The sequence below is a fragment of the Xenopus tropicalis genome, chromosome 9 (genome assembly GCF_000004195.4).
Source record: "Xenopus tropicalis strain Nigerian chromosome 9, UCB_Xtro_10.0, whole genome shotgun sequence".
Classification (NCBI taxonomy): domain Eukaryota; kingdom Metazoa; phylum Chordata; class Amphibia; order Anura; family Pipidae; genus Xenopus; species Xenopus tropicalis.
Window position 1 is genome coordinate 3,381,933 of NC_030685.2, and position 17,902 is coordinate 3,399,834.

Consider the following 17,902-nt stretch of genomic DNA (forward strand, 5'->3'; position numbering starts at 1 on the left):
TGCTCCAAGCGTATTCCTGCGACAATTTCATACCTTGTGCGACAAAATCGTATTGTCGCGCCGAGTAGGAAAGTTTGGAATCCAATCAAGCTTCAGTATGGTGACTTTCCTTGGGCCGGGTTGGAGCTGCAGAGTGCCATTGAGCCCTATGGGAGACTTCCCTTGGGCCGGGTTGGAGCTGCAGAGTGCCATTGAGCCCTATGGGAGACTTTCCTTGGGCTGGGTTGGAGCTGCAGAGTGCCATTGAGCCCTATGGGAGACTTTCCTTGAGCCGGGTTGGAGCTGCAGAGTGCCATTGAGCCCTATGGGAGACTTTTCTTGGGCCAGGTTGGAGCTGCAGAGTGCCATTGAGCCCTATGGGAGACTTTCCTTGGGCCGGGTTGGAGCTGCAGAGTGCCATTGAGCCCTATGGGAGACTTTCCTTGGGCCGGGTTGGAGCTGCAGAGTGCCATTGAGCCCTATGGGAGACGTTCCTTGGGCCGGGTTGGAGCTGCAGAGTGCCATTGAGCCCTATGGGAGACGTTCCTTGGGCCGGGTTGGAGCTGCAGAGTGCCATTGAGCCCTATGGGAGGCTTTCCTTGGGCCGGGTTGGAGCTGCAGAGTGCCATTGAGCCCTATGGGAGGCTTTCCTTGGGCCGGGTTGGAGCTGCAGAGTGCCATTGAGCCCTATGGGAGACTTTCCTTGGGTCGGGTTGGAGCTGCAGAGTGCCATTGAGCCCTATGGGAGACTTTCCTTGGGCCGGGTTGGAGCTGCAGAGTGCCATTGAGCCCTATGGGAGACTTTCCTTGGGCCGGGTTGGAGCTGCAGAGTGCCATTGAGCCCTATGGGAGACTTTCCTTGGGCCGGGTTGGAGCTGCAGAGTGCCATTGAGCCCTATGGGAGACTTTCCTTGGGCCGGGTTGGAGCTGCAGAGTGCCATTGAGCCCTATGGGAGGCTTTCCTTGGGCCGGGTTGGAGCTGCAGAGTGCCATTGAGCCCTATGGGAGACTTTCCTTGGGCCGGGTTGGAGCTGCAGAGTGCCATTGAGCCCTATGGAAGACTTTCCTTGGGCCGGGTTGGAGCTGCAGAGTGCCATTGAGCCCTATGGGAGACTTTCCTTGGGCCGGGTTGGAGCTGCAGAGTGCCATTGAGCCCTATGGGAGACTTTCCTTGGGCCGGGTTGGAGCTGCAGAGTGCCATTGAGCCCTATGGGGAGACTTTCCTTGGGCCGGGTTGGAGCTGCAGAGTGCCATTGAGCCCTATGGGAGACTTTTCTTGGGCCAGGTTGGAGCTGCAGAGTGCCATTGAGCCTATGGGAGGCTTTCCTTGGGCCGGGTTGGAGCTGCAGAGTGCCATTGAGCCCTATGGGAGACTTTCCTTGGGCCGGGTTGGAGCTGCAGAGTGCCATTGAGCCCTATGGGAGACTTTCCTTGGGCCAGGTTGGAGCAGCAGAGTGCCATTGAGCCCTATGGGAGACTTTCCTTGGGCCGGGTTGGAGCTGCAGAGTGCCATTGAGCCCTATGGGAGACTTTCCTTGGGCCAGGTTGGAGCTGCAGAGTGCCATTGAGCCCTATGGGAGACTTTCCTTGGGCTGGGTTGGAGCTGCAGAGTGCCATTGAGCCCTATGGGTGACTTTCCTTGGGTCGGTTGGAGCTGCAGAGTGCCATTGAGCCCTATGGGAGACTTTCCTTGGGCCAGGTTGGAGCTGCAGAGTGCCATTGAGCCCTATGGGAGACTTTCCTTGGGCCAGGTTGGAGCTGCAGAGTGCCATTGAGCCCTATGGGAGACTTTCCTTGGGCCAGGTTGGAGCTGCAGAGTGCCATTGAGCCCTATGGGAGACTTTCCTTGGGCCGGGTTGGAGCTGCAGAGTGCCATTGAGCCCTATGGGAGACTTTCCCTGGGCCGGGTTGGAGCTGCAGAGTGCCATTGAGCCCTATGGGAGACTTTCCTTGGGCCGGGTTGGAGCTGCAGAGTACCATTGAGCCCTATGGGAGACTTTCCTTGGGCCGGGTTGGAGCTGCAGAGTGCCATTGAGCCCTATGGGAGACTTTCCCTGGGCCGGGTTGGAGCTGCAGAGTGCCATTGAGCCCTATGGGAGACTTTCCTTGGGCCGGGTTGGAGCTGCAGAGTGCCATTGAGCCCTATGGGAGACTTTCCTTGGGTCGGTTGGAGCTGCAGAGTGCCATTGAGCCCTATGGGAGGCTTTCCTTGGGCCGGGTTGTAGCTGCAGAGTGCCATTGAGCCCTATGGGAGACTTTCCTTGGGCCGGGTTGGAGCTGCAGAGTGCCATTGAGCCCTATGGGAGGCTTTCCTTGGGCCAGGTTGGAGCTGCAGAGTGCCATTGAGCCCTATGGGAGACTTTCCTTGGGTCGGTTGGAGCTGCAGAGTGCCATTGAGCCCTATGGGAGGCTTCCTTGGGCCGGGTTGGAGCTGCAGAGTGCCATTGAGCCCTATGGGAGACTTTCCTTGGGCCGGGTTGGAGGCTGCAGAGTGCCATTGAGCCCTATGGGAGACTTTCCTTGGGCCGGGTTGGAGTTGCAGAGTGCCATTGAGCCCTATGGGAGACTTTCCTTGGGACGGGTTGGAGCTGCAGAGTACCATTGAGCCCTATGGGAGACTTTCCCTGGGCCGGGTTGGAGCTGCAGAGTGCCATTGAGCCCTATGGGAGGCTTTCCTTGGGCCGGGTTGGAGCTGCAGAGTGCCATTGAGCCCTATGGGAGACTTTCCTTGGGGTCGGGTTGGAGCTGCAGAGTGCCATTGAGCCCTATGGGAGGCTTTCCTTGGGCCGGGGTTGGAGCTGCAGAGTGCCATTGAGCCCTATGGGAGGCTTTCCTTGGGCCGGGTTGGAGCTGCAGAGTGCCATTGAGCCCTATGGGAGACTTTCCTTGGGCCGGGTTTGGAGCTGCAGAGTGCCATTGAGCCCTATGGGAGACTTTCCTTGGGCCGGGTTGGGAGCTGCAGAGTGCCATTGAGCCCTATGGGAGACTTTCCTTGGGCCGGGTTGGAGCTGCAGAGTGCCATTGAGCCCTATGGGAGACTTTCCTTGGGCCAGGTTGGAGCTGCAGAGTGCCATTGAGCCCTATGGGAGACTTTCCTTGGGCCGGGTTGGAGCTGCAGAGTGACAGTGAGCCCTATGGGAGACTTTCCTTGGGCCAGGTTGGAGCTGCAGAGTGCCATTGAGCCCTATGGGAGACTTTCCTTGGGTCGGGTTGGAGCTGCAGAGTGCCATTGAGCCCTATGGGAGACTTCCCTTGGGCCGGGTTGGAGCTGCAGAGTGCCATTGAGCCCTATGGGAGACTTTCCTTGGGTCGGGTTGGAGCTGCAGAGTGCCATTGAGCCCTATGGGAGGCTTCAAAAATATGCACAGAAGGATCAAAGTCGGAAAGGTTTTACCGCCGTTTACGATAGTTCGGCTATGAAAATTTCATTACTTTCGGATCGCCGATACAATTTTATCGTGACTAATATGATTTTTTTCGTAAGCATTTTCTTGATATTTGCGATCTTCAGAAATTATCGTATCCAATCCAAATTTTTCCCAATTCGGGATTCGAACTCATGATTTGATGAATGTGCCCCTACGACGCGGGTTTGGTTGTTATAAGAACGACTGTTCACAACACAATTCTAATCCTTATAGTTTACCTGCAGCCATGGTTGACCTCTTTTAGAATGAAGATATTGCAGAATTGTGAGAACCTCGGCCAAGACTGTGCGCCAAGTAACGGAGAAAGGTTTGATTTTGAGAATTGTTGGTTCCCTTATGGAAGTGGTGGAGAAGGAAATTAAATGTTGGTGGGAGATAATGAGTTTAGAAAAATATATTAAACACATAATAGTACCAAGGGGGCTAAGATTAATTAAAAAGCCAGCGTTTGAGAATGGCTCAGTGGATTTTAAAGGAGACATATCCTATAAAAATGATGAATGTACCAGGGAATTTTACTCCTCTAGATATAGAAGGATTGTGCTTAAAGTTGTGTTTCTGACTGATTTATTGAGAAATTCCCCCAAACCCCACTAGCCCCGCCCATCTGTTCCACTTCCTGCTGGCTGAATTCTCTGGATGAGCTGGGGGGCCGGCGGCCCTCCGTACCCTGCACTGTAGGATAGGAACCAATCAGCAGCTAGGCTGACCTGATAGGGAACTGAAGCCTGTCTGTGCTTGTGTGAGTGCAGGGCTGTGATTGGCTCTCCCCCTCCTACTGTGCTTCTGGTAGGGACCGTTAGGACACGCCCACACCTCATGTGAAACCCAGACAGGGACCTGAGAGGATCTATAAGGAGCTCCAATAAAGGGGCCATTGTTACAGATAGGGTTAATGTTTAGCCCAAAGGGAAACCAGCACCGGATATTATTCATAATTGCCTACAGGGTTAGGGGTTTCCCATTTATCCAATATGTCTCCTTTAATAACCATCAAGTACTATGAACTTATAAAGGGAGTTCTGATACCGTGACACCATCCCCTTTTCCAGAAAGAAAGAAACTATCAAGGATGGGAAACATGAAGGGTTCGGAAGAAAAAACTTGGAAAATGGAACCATGACCGAAGAGGATGAGAAGAGTAGAAAATATATCGCCCCCCGACCCAGAGGAAATCGATCTGGGCACAGAGTCAGGCTACGAAAATTGAAGGAACATGTGAGAGACCTTAAAGGAGACATATTGGATAACGGAAACCCCTAACCCTGTAGGCAATTATGAATAATATCCGGTGCTGGTTTCCCTTTGGGCTAAACATTAACCCTATCTGTAACAATGGCCCCTTTATTGGAGCTCCCTATAGATCCTCTCAGGTCCCTGTCTGGGTTTCATATGAGGGGTGGGCGTGTCCTAACGGTCCCTGCCAGAAGCACAGTAGGAGGGGGAGAGCCAATCACAGCCCTGCACTCACACAAGCACAGACAGTTACATAGTTAGTTACATAGTTACATAGGGTTGAAAAAAGACCTGTGTCCATCAAGTTCAACCCATCCAAGTAAACCCAGCACACCTAACCCACACCTACCAATCTATACTCACATACATAAACTATAAATACAACCACTAGTACTAACTGTAGATATTAGTATCACAATAGCCTTGGATATTCTGATTGATCAAGAACTCATCCAGGCCCCTCTTAAAGGCATTAACAGAATCTGCCATTACCACATCACTAGGAAGGGCATTCCATAACCTCACTGCCCTCACCGTGAAAAACCACCTACGCTGCTTCAAATGGAAGCTCCGTTCCTCTAATCTAAAGGGGTGACCTCTGGTGCGCTGATTGTTTTTATGGGAAAAAAGAACATCCCCCAACTGCCTATAATCCCCTCTAATGTACAGGCTTCAGTTCCCTATCAGGTCAGCCTAGCTGCTGATTGGTTCCTATCCTACAGTGCAGGGTACGGAGGGCCGCCGGCTCCCCAGCTCATCCAGAGAATTCAGCCAGCAGGAAGTGGCACAGATGGGCGGGGCTAGTGGGGTTTGGGGGAATTTCTCAATAAATCAGTCAGAAACACAACTTTAAGCACAATCCTTCTATATCTAGAGGAGTATAATTCCCTGGTACATTCATCATTTTTATAGGATATGTCTCCTTTAAACAGAAAGAAGAGATTGTCAGTAGATCTGCGAACAAAGGGGGGAGGGGTTGTAATTCAAAATAAAAAAAGAATATTTGGATGAAGCCTGTAGGTTGTTGGGAGATGAGTCAATTAATGTAAAATGAAAAAGGGACCCAACTGAGGAGTTTCAACTGAAATTATTTGTAATGTTAAGGAAAGCCTTCTGTAAGGGCATCATACAATGGGTAAGACATCCCAGAATAGCAATATTTTACCATTTACCCAGGATCCATAAAAAGCTGACTAATCCAGAAGGCCGCCCCATAATCTCAGGAATTGACTCCCTTACCTCTAGGTCAGTGACCCCCAACATGTTGCCCCCCAACCCCTTGGATGTTGCTCCCAGGGGCCTCAAAGTAGGGGCTCATTTTTGAATTTCCGGCTTGGGGGCAAGTTTTGGTTGCATAAAGCCCAGTGTAAAGCCAAACAGAGCCTCCTATAGGCTGCCAGTCCCCATAGGGGCTACCAATTAGCCAATTATAGCTCTTATTTGCACCCCCAAGAACTTTTTGCATCCTTGTGTTGCTCCCCTACACTTTTTCCATTTGAATGTGGCTCACGGGTATAAAAGGTTGGGGATCCCTGCCCTAGGTTATTCTTATTTATTGATTTATTTTTACAACCGGTTGTACCGTGTATGCCCTCTTATTTGAAAGATTCTAATGCTGTCATTGAATTGATACAGGATTTTGAATGGGAACCGGCAGACATCTCTGCGCTCTACACCTCCATTGAACATCTGGGAAGGGTAATAGGGGTGATGGAAACACTTAACAAATTCAATTTTCCCGAAACCGACCCAAAAGAGTTTTTGAAAGATAGCATGCTGGGAAAGATTTTTACCTCCAGACCAAGGGGACTGCTATGGGAATTCGATTTGCGCCCAGTTATGCCAATTTGTTCTTGGGGAGCTGGGAGGATAGGCATGTATGGAGCCCTGTCTGCCCCCCTGGCCTGAGAATGTACCGACGCTATATAGACGATTTGCTAAATATATGGGACACCAGAGTTTCCCCTGTTGCCTCGTTTTTTTGAGTACCTCAATATGAATAAGGAGGGATTGGAATATAGTATAGCATACCTCCCAAACCTCTCGCTTTCAGTCCCGATATTTATGGCACTGCCCGCTGTCCTGGATTCATTGTTAGAGCTCCCGCTTCTCAGCATTGCCATTTAATTGATTGCTGTGCCTGCTCTGCTATGGGGAATAAAGCCCCGCCCCCTTAACTCTTGAATCCCCTGCTACCCCAAGCTCACAGGTTTACCTCAATGTTTAATTGTCCTGGGAGGAGCATTTGTGACAGGCAATGGTTAACTATCGGCATTGTCGGCATCCCTCTCCCTGCTCCTGCTCACCGGGTCAGGGGCTGGGAGTGTGCTCTGCTGCCTTTATTTGTGTGCTGGGCAGTTTCACCTTCCCACCCCTAACATATATCTCTCACTCCTGGGAATCTCTGGCAGAGCACAGCATGCACAATAGAAAGCAGAGGTATCGCTGATCCATTCATAAAATATATCAGACATTTAAAAGGGGCCCTTATAAGTTTGGGAACCTTAGGCCTTGTTAATATGGCTAGAAATTCTAGTGGTATATTAATATTGTTTTGCTTTCAACTGATTAAGAATGGAAGGAAATAACATAGATTTATGTACCACTGGAATTGGCCCTATTTATAACTTTGGAAAATGCACAGAACTGTTGGCATGTCTAAAGTTAATTGGTAATTTTACTGGCATGTCTGGGGTTAATGAGCTTTATCAATTTAATGTAGTCATACTGGCATGTTATTCTTTTTATTTAGCGATTATACTGGCACACCTGGGGCATGTAAAGTGGGTGTGGCATGTGGGGCGTGGTCACAAAGAAGGCGTGGCCAAAAATGTTTTGCCGCGTCACATATTTTTGTCTCTCTATCTCTTAATGAAATGTTGGGAGGTATGGTATAGAATTCTTGGATTTAGAGATTTTCGTGGAAATGGGGAGACTCTGTACTAGAACCTTCTTCAAAGTGGCAGATAGAAATACTTATATCTTAAAGAGTAGCCACCATAGAGAAGTTTGGCCGAATAACGTCCCTAGAGGACAATTCCTCAGGATCCGGAGGAACTGCACTAATGACTACGATTTTTTAGAACAGAGTAGTTATATTTATCGTCGCCTAAAAGATAAGAAATAGGATGAAGAATTTCTAACTAGAGAATTTATAAAAGTAGTGGGTGAGAATTTTAGCAGATCAGATAGATTTATTTTCGCAGACACACTGATGCGCTGGTTGTAGCCGGGCGCTCCACGTTCTTCCGCGGCTCCTCTACTTATGCGGCTTCTTGTGCAGCGGTGACAGGCCTTTTTATAGGGTTGCGCCCCTTGCGTACTGACGTCACACCTATGCACGGGGCACAACCTTATAAAAGGGCCTGTTGCCGCCAGACAAGGAGCAGGGGCCCATGAGGAAGGAGCGTGTATGGGGGCAATTGTGGGTGCTGTGTGTGGGGGGTACTGTCTAAGGGGGCACGGTGTATGGGGGTACTGTCTATGTGGGTAATTGGGGGTACTTGCTATGGGGGCATTGTGTATGGGGGGTACTTTCTATGGGGGCACTGTGTATGGGGGCTACTGTCTATGGGGCAATTGGGGGCACTGCGTATGGGGGTAATTGGGGGTACTTTCTATGGGGGCATTGTGTATGGGGGGTACTTTCTATGGGGGCACTTTCTATAGGGGCAATGGGGGGTACTGTCTATGGGGGCACTGTGTATGGGGGGTACTTTCCATGGGGGCACTTTCTATGGGGGCAATGGGGGGTACTGTCTATGGGGGCACTGTGCATGGGGGTACTGTCTATGGGGGCACTGTGTATGGGGGTACTGTCTATGGGGGCACTGTGTATGGGGGAACTGTCTATTGGGCCATTGGGGCACTGTGTATGGGGGGTACTGTCTATGGGGGCACTGTGTATGGGGGGCACTGTGTATGGGGGGTACTGTCTATGGGGGCTCTGTGTATGGGGGGCACTGTGTATGGGGGGTACTGTCTATGGGGGCACTGTGTATGGGGGGTACTGTCTATGGGGGCACTGTGTATGGGGGGCACTGTGTATGGGGGGTACTGTTTATTGGGCTATTGGGGGCACTGTGTATGGGTGGCAAAACTGGTACATAGTTATAACTCACTTATAACTGACTGCCTTCTCTCTATATTTGTATTTTATATGTAGGAGTTGCTATATTGTTTTCCTTAGGTAGTACAGTATGGGGGTATAGCACATTTGTGTCTGATCCTGCCATTTCTACTATAAAAGGAGTATTTTTAGAAAAAAAATGGGGTGCATTAATTGGGGCGTGGCCACAAAAGTGGACGTGGGCAAAAAAATTTGCTGCGCTATGTGCGGCAAATCTTCTGGTCCCTCTTTTCATTTTTTAAATGTTGGGAGGTATGTTATTGTACAGACATTTCCATGACATACAGGGTTCAGATGTGGGGGGGGGGGGGGGAGAGAGAGTAGAAGCATTTGATAGGAGGGCACTTTATTATATTATGCCAATGATATGAACGTAGATATTTCTCCCCTCCGCAGTATCGGGTTCCTTACCGTATATGAACTAGATATTGCAGGAGTCTAGTGTAGTATATAGGGGATATGTGTATATTGTAAGTCACAGTATTTGGCTAACTAAGGGTTAAGCGATTGGAATGATCCCAGTGTGGGGAAGTTACATATAAGGGATCCGGGGGTCTCACTCCTCTGTACCGGGGGGGGGGAGGGGCTGAATAACAAAGCCCCCAATAATTCTCTTCCCGTTACACAGATTCCTATTGGGCTCCATGTAAAGGCCGGACAGAAACATATCCACCGACTCGGGGAATCCCTGGGATATATAAAGGGATCTGGGTATATATAAAATATTGTGTTTATTAAATCTATCCCTAAGGGTGGGGAATACAGTCTGCTTATGTTACGTGCTATTTATGTGAATTAATATTGTGTACATTTACTGATTTTATATATTGTACTATTATATGTTCATTTTGTGACTTATTACTACAGAGATACCCCGGCCTGGATGAATGGGAACCTTCCCACACATAATACTTACATGGGGGGATTAGAAAAACTACATATCCCAGAATTCCCTGCAGCTTTACAGCTCCCTTACTGTGCTGCACCCAAATGTTTCCGGCTCAGTGACTGGGTGTGCTGACAGTGTGCCTCACAGTATGTAGCAGGGCTTTAACCCTGCGTGTGTCCAACCGCACCTCAGCTGCTAGTGCTGCTTGGTTGCCTTAGTTACTGGTTTTCAGCAACTTCCTGACGGAATAAACTCGTTTGTCATTTTTACACTTACACAGCAGTCTGTGAGTTTTCCCTCTGTCCCTAACTCTGCAGTCTGTGAGTTTTCCCTCTGTCCCTAACTCTGCAGTCTGTGAGTTTTCCCTCTGTCCCTAACTCTGCAGTCTGTGAGTTTTCCCTCTGTCCCTAACTCTGTGTCCCGCCCTTGTGCTCACTGATCCAATCATTCTTCTCCGCTGCTCTCTGTCCCGCCCACATTCCCCTCCCAGCCAATGAGTGAGTGTCCCAGCTCCTCAGTTCCCTCCCTCACAGCTACAGGCAGCAGAGCAGTGTGGGAAAGAGGTGAGTAAGGGAGCGGGGCTGCACTAATGGTGGCACTAAAGGAGCAGTGTTACCTTGTTGTTCCCAACACATGAGCTGATTCCCAGGGACACTTTGCTACTGAGTCAGTGCAGTTTCTGTGGCAGCTCCAAGCCCAACCCACCCACCATAAGTGAATTCCTCTCCCATTTGGTACCAAGGCCCCCCTGCAGCCTGAGGGGAAGCACTGAGGGGCCCATTCTTGGCAGGAAAGGGAAAGTGTTGATTGGCAGACATTGCATCATTAGAGGGAAGTTTAACGGGATTGTGGGATTGGTAGTTCAGCCCATGGCTAGACTAGTTATTCTATTCCCTGCTTGGAATTGTTTTGGGGGATATTGCTGGGAATAATCCCCTATAGAAATGTGTAAGTGCTTAATTCCACTTCCAGGCCCCTCCCTCCCACAAGGAGCCAATGGGAATGTGGGAGGAAGCGAGTGACCCAGTGATGGGGAAGAAGGATAAAAATGAGGAGCGGAAGGAGAGAATCCTGAATCTCACACTGGAGATTATCTATCTGCTGACTGGAGAGGTGAGGGGGGCACTGTGAGTGGCACAGTGAGAAGAGACTGTCTGTCTGTACAAAGGGGGTCTCTCTGCTGCGTTACACACTCATCATTCTCTCTCCCTCTCAATACATAGGGCTACGTCATCCCTAAGAAGAAGAGCCCAACTGTGGGTTTGGGGGCCCTGCATGCCCCTGGCTCCGTCATACAGAAGGAAAATGACAAGAAGATCCTGGAACTCATCTCCAACATCATCCAGCTGCTGACTGGAGAGGTGGGTGCGGCCCCCCAATCCCCCCTTATTGTTTAGTAACAGTGTATGATAATCCCTTTCTCTGGCTGGGGGATGACTGTAACATTGTGTGTGCCAGGTTGCCATAAGGTGTGAGGATGTTTCCATCTATTTTTCCTTGGAGGAGTGGGAGTATATAAAAGGAAACAAGGCCCTTTACAGGGAAGGGATAAAGGAGGAGGAGGAGGAGCCCCAGCAGCTCCGCCCACTGGGTGAGTAATGGTTTCTATCATATACAGAGCATAGAATGCAGGATATCAGGTGTTTTTAGAAGCTTTTTCTTAACCACTTCCACCTGTGTTTGGAGGGCGCAGCCATCAGGAAATTGAGCTTGTGGCTGCATCTCTGTAGTAGTAATGATATAGGTCGTTACAGTTGTCACAGGAGCTCCCCATCTTGGATTCTGTTAGAGCTGCCGGGGGCAGTGCACATGCTCAGTGGGCTCTGAGCAGCTGTTGGGAAGCAGGAAATGAGGCTGGACTGTCATAAACTGATGCTACGAGTCTGATTAGCGAATTCTGATGATAATTGCACTTGTTTCAGAGCTGCCATGTTATGTGACTCCAAATGGCTAATCAGCCTTATACTGTTACATGTATAATCTATATATACAGTATATTGTGAGTCGGTCCCTAAGCTCAGTAACTGACAGCAGCACAGAGCATGTACTGGGAATCAGCAGAAAAGGAGATGGGGGGCTACTGGGGGCATCTTTGGGGGCACAGATCTTCCCTGCTAGGGGGCTGTGGTTGGCTTGGGCTGATTCCAAAGCCCAAAACATAATGTACAACATTTGTAGCCTATTTTTTAGCTTTAGTTCTCCTATAGATCCTGATACAAACAGCTGCCGTTACTCTATAATAATCAGTTCATATAAATAGTTCCATTAATTAATGTGCTAATAAGTCAGTCACTTCATTGGGGGGCAGTGGAGTTTGCCCTGAGTTTAACCCCTCCCCCCCTACCTGCCCCTGTCACAGAGCTTAGCTTTGTCATTGCTTGTTTTGTAAGTTCTGTACATGTATTATATTTCACAGTAATTTTTCAAACACTTTAATTACTGTAGTGCTTTAGCAAAGTCCAAGTAGATCCCATCCACTGCCATTCCAGCATCGAGGATTTTGGATACATATTTATCCTTGCTGCAATACCACTTTCCTTCTTTACTTTAGGTTTTTGCTGCTTTATTGGCTCCCATGTATCTGCTAATTACAGCTGCCCCAGCTAACTTACGTGTTTAAACATTACCAACCCCGACACTAACACTTTTATTCAGCCATAAAGGTTTTGCTTTGCGATGCCTCTCCTTGCTTACAAGGGGAATATACTGACCTGTATACTTGTTAAGCAACATTTTAAAGAGGTTCCATTTTCCTTCTGTGTTTAACCCTATGAAAAGCCTTTCCCAGCTGCCACATTGCAGAGATGCCCTTATACTGGCACAGTCTGCACGGCTAAAATCCAGCGCTTTAGTTCCTCCCTTATAGAGCTGTCTCTGCAGCATTATCCCAAAGGGACCATGTTGGGATCACTGTTCCCCAAATGCCCCTCCCCCCCCCCACACAAGTGTTAGAGATGAGTTCAGTGTTATTAGTTATTACAAAAGAGAATCATTCCCAGTAGGTTCTTGAACTGCCTGATGTTAACGGAGAGTTAGCGCTAAGATTACTATTAGCCTGTTTTACTTGTAACAGAGGGATCTCCTTAGCTGGTAACGGTATCCCCCCCCCCCTCACTCCTTCCCATGAGCCCTTACTAACCCCACTGCCAGGTCTGCACTGGGATCCCCATAAATAACAGTCTCTATCCTTCCCTTTAGCAGCCTGTGAGTATAAAGATGGGAGCGATGTTACAGCACATACGGAAGCAACTTTATGTTGTAATAATGATGGGAATCTCACAAACCCTGATGTTTCTCCAGCGGAACAGCCCCCACCGGCCAATGTGATTAAAGAGGAACCGGCTTCATGGGAAGGGGGAAACCAATCAGATTGCAGCATTAATCCCCTTACAGAACAGATACAGGGAACAGACACGCCTACTCCTATCATGGGGTGCAGCCTGAATAACAGCTCGGCAGAGGATTATATATCAGTTGGTATTAAAGAGGAAGAATCTTCATGGGATGGGGGAAACCAATCAGATTGCAGCATTAATCCCCTTACAGAACAGATACAGGGAACAGACACGCCTACTCCTATCATGGGGTGCAGCCGGAATAGTATAAAAATGGAGGGTAAAAAATATGATGAAAATTCCCTCCAATCTCCACATAAATCTCACATTACAAAAAATACATTATGTAGGAAATACAGCTGCAATGAGAATCAGAAACTCTTTTTCAGAAACTCAATTCAATCAAAATTTAAACGCCATCCAGTAACCCACACAGGGGAGAAACCATTTTCTTGTTCTGAATGTGGGAAATGTTTTACAAACAAATCTGACCTTAAACGCCATCAAATAACCCACAGAGGAGAGAAACCTTTTTCTTGTTCTGAATGCAAGAAATGTTTTTCAAGGCAATCTAACCTTGCTTGTCATCAAAGAACTCACACAGGGGAGAAACCATTTTCTTGTTCTGAATGTGGGAAAAGATTTTTAACCCATTCACACCTTGTTCGTCATGAAAGGACCCACACAGGGGAGAAACCATTCTCTTGTTCTCAATGTGGGAAATGTTTTGCAAACCAATCTGACCTTGATCGTCATCAAAGGACTCACACAGGGGAGAAAACATTCTCTTGTTCTGAATGTGGGAAATGTTTTTCACAGCGATCTAACCTTGATCGTCATCAAAGGACTCACACAGGGGAGAAACCATTTTCTTGTTCTGAATGTGGGAAATGTTTTTCTAACGAATATCACCGTGATCGTCATCAGAGAATTCACACAGGGGAGAACCCATTTTCTTGTTCTGAATGTGGGAAATGTTTTTCAAAGCAATCTAACCTTGATCGTCATCAAAGGACTCACACAGGGGAGAAACCATTTTCTTGTTCTGAATGTGGGAAATGTTTTTCTAACGAATATCACCGTGATCGTCATCAGAGAATTCACACAGGGGAGAACCCATTTTCTTGTTCTGAATGTGGGAAATGTTTTTCAAAGCAATCTAACCTTGATCGTCATCAAAGGACTCACACAGGGGAGAAACCATTTTCTTGTTCTGAATGTGGGAAATGTTTTTCTAATGAAAATCACTGTGATTGTCATCAAAGGACTCACACAGGGGAGAAACCATTTTCTTGTTCTGAATGTGGGAAATGTTTTTTAAACCATTTCCACCTTGCTCGTCATCAAAGGATTCACACAGGGGAGAAACCATTCTCTTGTTCTCAATGTGGGAAATTTTTTTCTAACGAATATCACCGTGATCGTCATCAGAGAATTCACACAGGAGAGAAACCATTTTCTTGTTTTGAATGTGGGAAATGTTTTTCTAGCGAATATCACCGTGATCGTCATCAGAGAATTCACACAGGGGAGAAACCATTTTCTTGTTCTGAATGTGGAAAATGTTTTTCAAACCAATGGCACCTTAAAATTCATCATAGAAGCCACACAGGGGAGGCACCATTTTCTTGTGAATGCGGGAAATGTTTTACAAATCGATTTAACCTTGATCGTCATCAAAGGACTCACACAGGGGAGAAACCATTTTCTTGTTCTGAATGTGGGAAATATTTTTCTAACGAATATCACCGTGATCGTCATCAGAGAATTCACACAGGGGAGAACCCATTTTCTGAATGAGGCTAATGATTTGTATTGAACAGTAGTCTAAAAATACTCTTTCACACATGAGAAAAACTGTAAACTTGTTTTACAAATGAGGCATCAGGCAAACATTCTTATGTCCACCAAAAAATGTTTCTTTAAGAGAACCCTTAGACCAGGGATCCCCAACCTTTCTTACTTGTGAGCCACAGTCAAAAGTAAAAAGACTTGGAAAGCAACACAAGCTCCATAAAAGTTCATGGAGGAGCCAAATAAGGTCTGTGATTGGCTATTAGGGGCCTTTATGCACCCTATCAGCTTACAGGGGGCTTTATTTGGTAGGTAATCTTGTTTTATCACTGCCTTAGACCAACACTTTGCAGTCACCTGATGGGCACTGGGCAATTCTGAGACTGGGGGGGCACCAAAGCAGAATGCACCATAAGTACCTTCCCCCAGCACTGGCTCTGCTTTGGGAACTGAGGAGCCCTCTGGAATATATCTCCCCCTCCCCCCAACAGATAATATTCTGGGTTTTATTGAACAAGAAGGGACATATTCCAAGGGGTATGAGCCCCCCAGGGTATCACTTGGGCAGATGCTGTTCCCTAATGCTCACACAGTAGGTAACATAATGGGGATATACCCAGCTGGGAATGACTTGCCGGGTACATATGCTCTTACTGGGTAAATATAAAGCCTATAACATCATCTTGTCATTATTAACCCAATGTCATTTCCAATGGGGCATTAGTTGAGATGAAAGGAAATAGGGTTACACCATTATCCTATAAAGGGCCTCTTTAAATTAAATCAATTTTGTGAAAAGCCTTTGTGTCAGTCCGATTTATTGGTGCAATTCAAATTTGTTTTCATGCTTGTTAATAAGAGATTGAATATATGTTTTTTATTATTAGCCAGTAGCAGAATGTTGTACCATGGGAGCAGGGGCTGATAAAGTGCAGGCAATAACAGGGTGACAAGGAGGCGAAGATTCAGGACAGAATCTTAAAGGCAATTATGAATAATATACGGTGCTGGTTTCCCTTTGGGCTAAACATTAACCCTATCTGTAACAATGGCCCCTTTATTGGAGCTCCCTATAGATCCTCTCAGGTCCCTGTCTGGGTTTCAAATGAGGGGTGGGCGTGTCCTAACAGTCCCTGCCAGAAGCACAGGAGGGGGAGAGCCAATCACAGCCCTGTAGTTACACAAGCACAGACAGGCTTTAGTTCCCTATCAGGTCAGCCTAATGTAGCCCCAAAGTGATGTCACACGCAAATGGCGAATTGGCGAAGCAAAAGATGGTGCTAGATGTGCCATGGCATTTACTGATTCTGGTGCAGTATTTGTATACTTTCTGAAAGATAAGAGTGATACAGTGTTAGCCACAGAGCGTTTATTGTTGATACTGCCCCCTGTGGGACAAGCAAACGCACGCGGTCTGATAATGGCACAGAATTTTCAATCGCTGCTCAGTAAGATAAAACGAGTGCTATTTATAGCATGCGTTAAAAATGTCATTGCTTCTTATTTTTCGCGACTTACCGCTGGATTCACTATAGGATACTTGCATTAATTTAGACGCGATGTTGCTTGCGTTATTTAAGTCACGATGAGCATTTTTCTTTCGTTATTTTCCGTGCGCACAATTTAACGCCCGTAACCATTAGGCTCGTAAAACTTTTCTGAAAATTCCCATTTCCCTGCAAACTGGTGGCTGCATCACTCTGGGGCCAACACAGACTGGAATAAATCCCACTGCAAAGTCCATATTGTGTTGCTAAAAGCTCAGGAACTGCAATTTTCTTTAAGTACCGCCTGCCCCAAGTAGGGGTTAATATTCGCACAGACTAATGCGATATTTAGCGCGTCTAATGCTTCTTATGTGTTTGTGAATCATGCGTCAGTATTATGTCTACCCGCAAATTAACGCAATGCGATCATGCATTATTTAGCGCATGCTATAATAACACGTTAGTGAATTGGTCGTTATTTATTGCATCAATTGTAACGCAAAAAAGCATGCAATATCGCTTATCGACCTTTAGTGAATCAGCCCGAAAGTGTTTTTGTAGGATATGACAAAAATAGTCCCTCATACCTGGTGTATTACCCAGAGACTGGGGAGGTTTTTATTAAACACAGGCTGGTGAAGTTTATCACAAAGTGTGTAACTGAGAGACAAACTCAAACGGATCTGTTAAATGAAGATGATGCCATTTATAGGGATAGAAGTGTAAGCCCTGTATCCAATCAGAATCCAGGGGAGGCCCCAGTTTCTCAAGCTGAGATTACAGAGGGTGATGATAACGGCCAAGTACAGGATTGTACCCCATACCCCAAGGGATACTGGCAAACACTGACTATTGGTACAGACTGCATCATGTACCACAGATTATTAGAGAAGCCATAGATTCAGCCCAGTCACAGGTACGGCTTAATGCAATGAAAGATGAAATAAATGAAAATAAAGATGAAATAAAGTCATGATATAGGCTTGTAAGGGTTAATCTTCAGGCCAAGGTATCCCAAAACTCTTCATGTGTCATGATTGCATGTGTTTTCTTTAAATGGCCACTAGGTAGAATTTTGTTCAAACCTAATAAAAATGTATGAGTGTAATTCACACCCCCAACCATTAGAGAGCAGTGTGGGGCAGAATGTATAAAAGGGGACCACACCCAGAATTAGTGGTCTTTATGGGAGAACACAGGAAGAGACCAGCTGGAAGCAAAGAAAAACAGTCTACAGGGTAAGGAGAGTCTGAGTCAGGGTTAGGTAGTACGGGCCGCCTATTGCCCCACCCAGGAGGGTAGAGGGAAATAGTTATCCCAGTGGATCATCCACAGAACAGGGACCCGAGCAGATAGGGGTAGGCTAGAAGGAGGGCTTGATGAGCTTCGGGCTAGAGTCGGCCAATAGAAAGGCCTGGTGGAATAGCAAAGGGGCACCGCAGGGAGTGCCGGATTGCTGAGCCAGGTGGGGACAGGAGATCCCATGGAGACTGGAGACTAATGTCACAGCCCAAAAGTAGCTACATCTTCTGGACACTGGCATTGTACACGCTTTGAGGAGAAAGCCCAGTTTAAACATTGTGACTCTTTACCTGTATGCTGTGACTCCCTTGTGTGTGATTAAA

The 17,902-nt window shown here is 47.3% G+C and overlaps 2 protein-coding genes across 2 annotated transcripts in view; one reads left to right on the forward strand and one right to left on the reverse strand.

Moving 5' to 3' along the window:
• Positions 1-17,902, reverse strand: part of h2ac14 (H2A clustered histone 14) — a 1,193,713-nt gene that overhangs the window by 323,332 nt on the left and 852,479 nt on the right.
• Positions 10,658-15,588, forward strand: LOC101732212 (oocyte zinc finger protein XlCOF7.1-like). Its single transcript, XM_012953436.3, has 4 exons — positions 10,658-10,774; positions 10,885-11,022; positions 11,120-11,252; positions 12,863-15,588. Exons 1-4 carry the CDS (start codon positions 10,658-10,660, stop codon positions 14,794-14,796), a joined length of 2,322 nt encoding a protein of 773 aa, XP_012808890.2. The 3' UTR covers positions 14,797-15,588.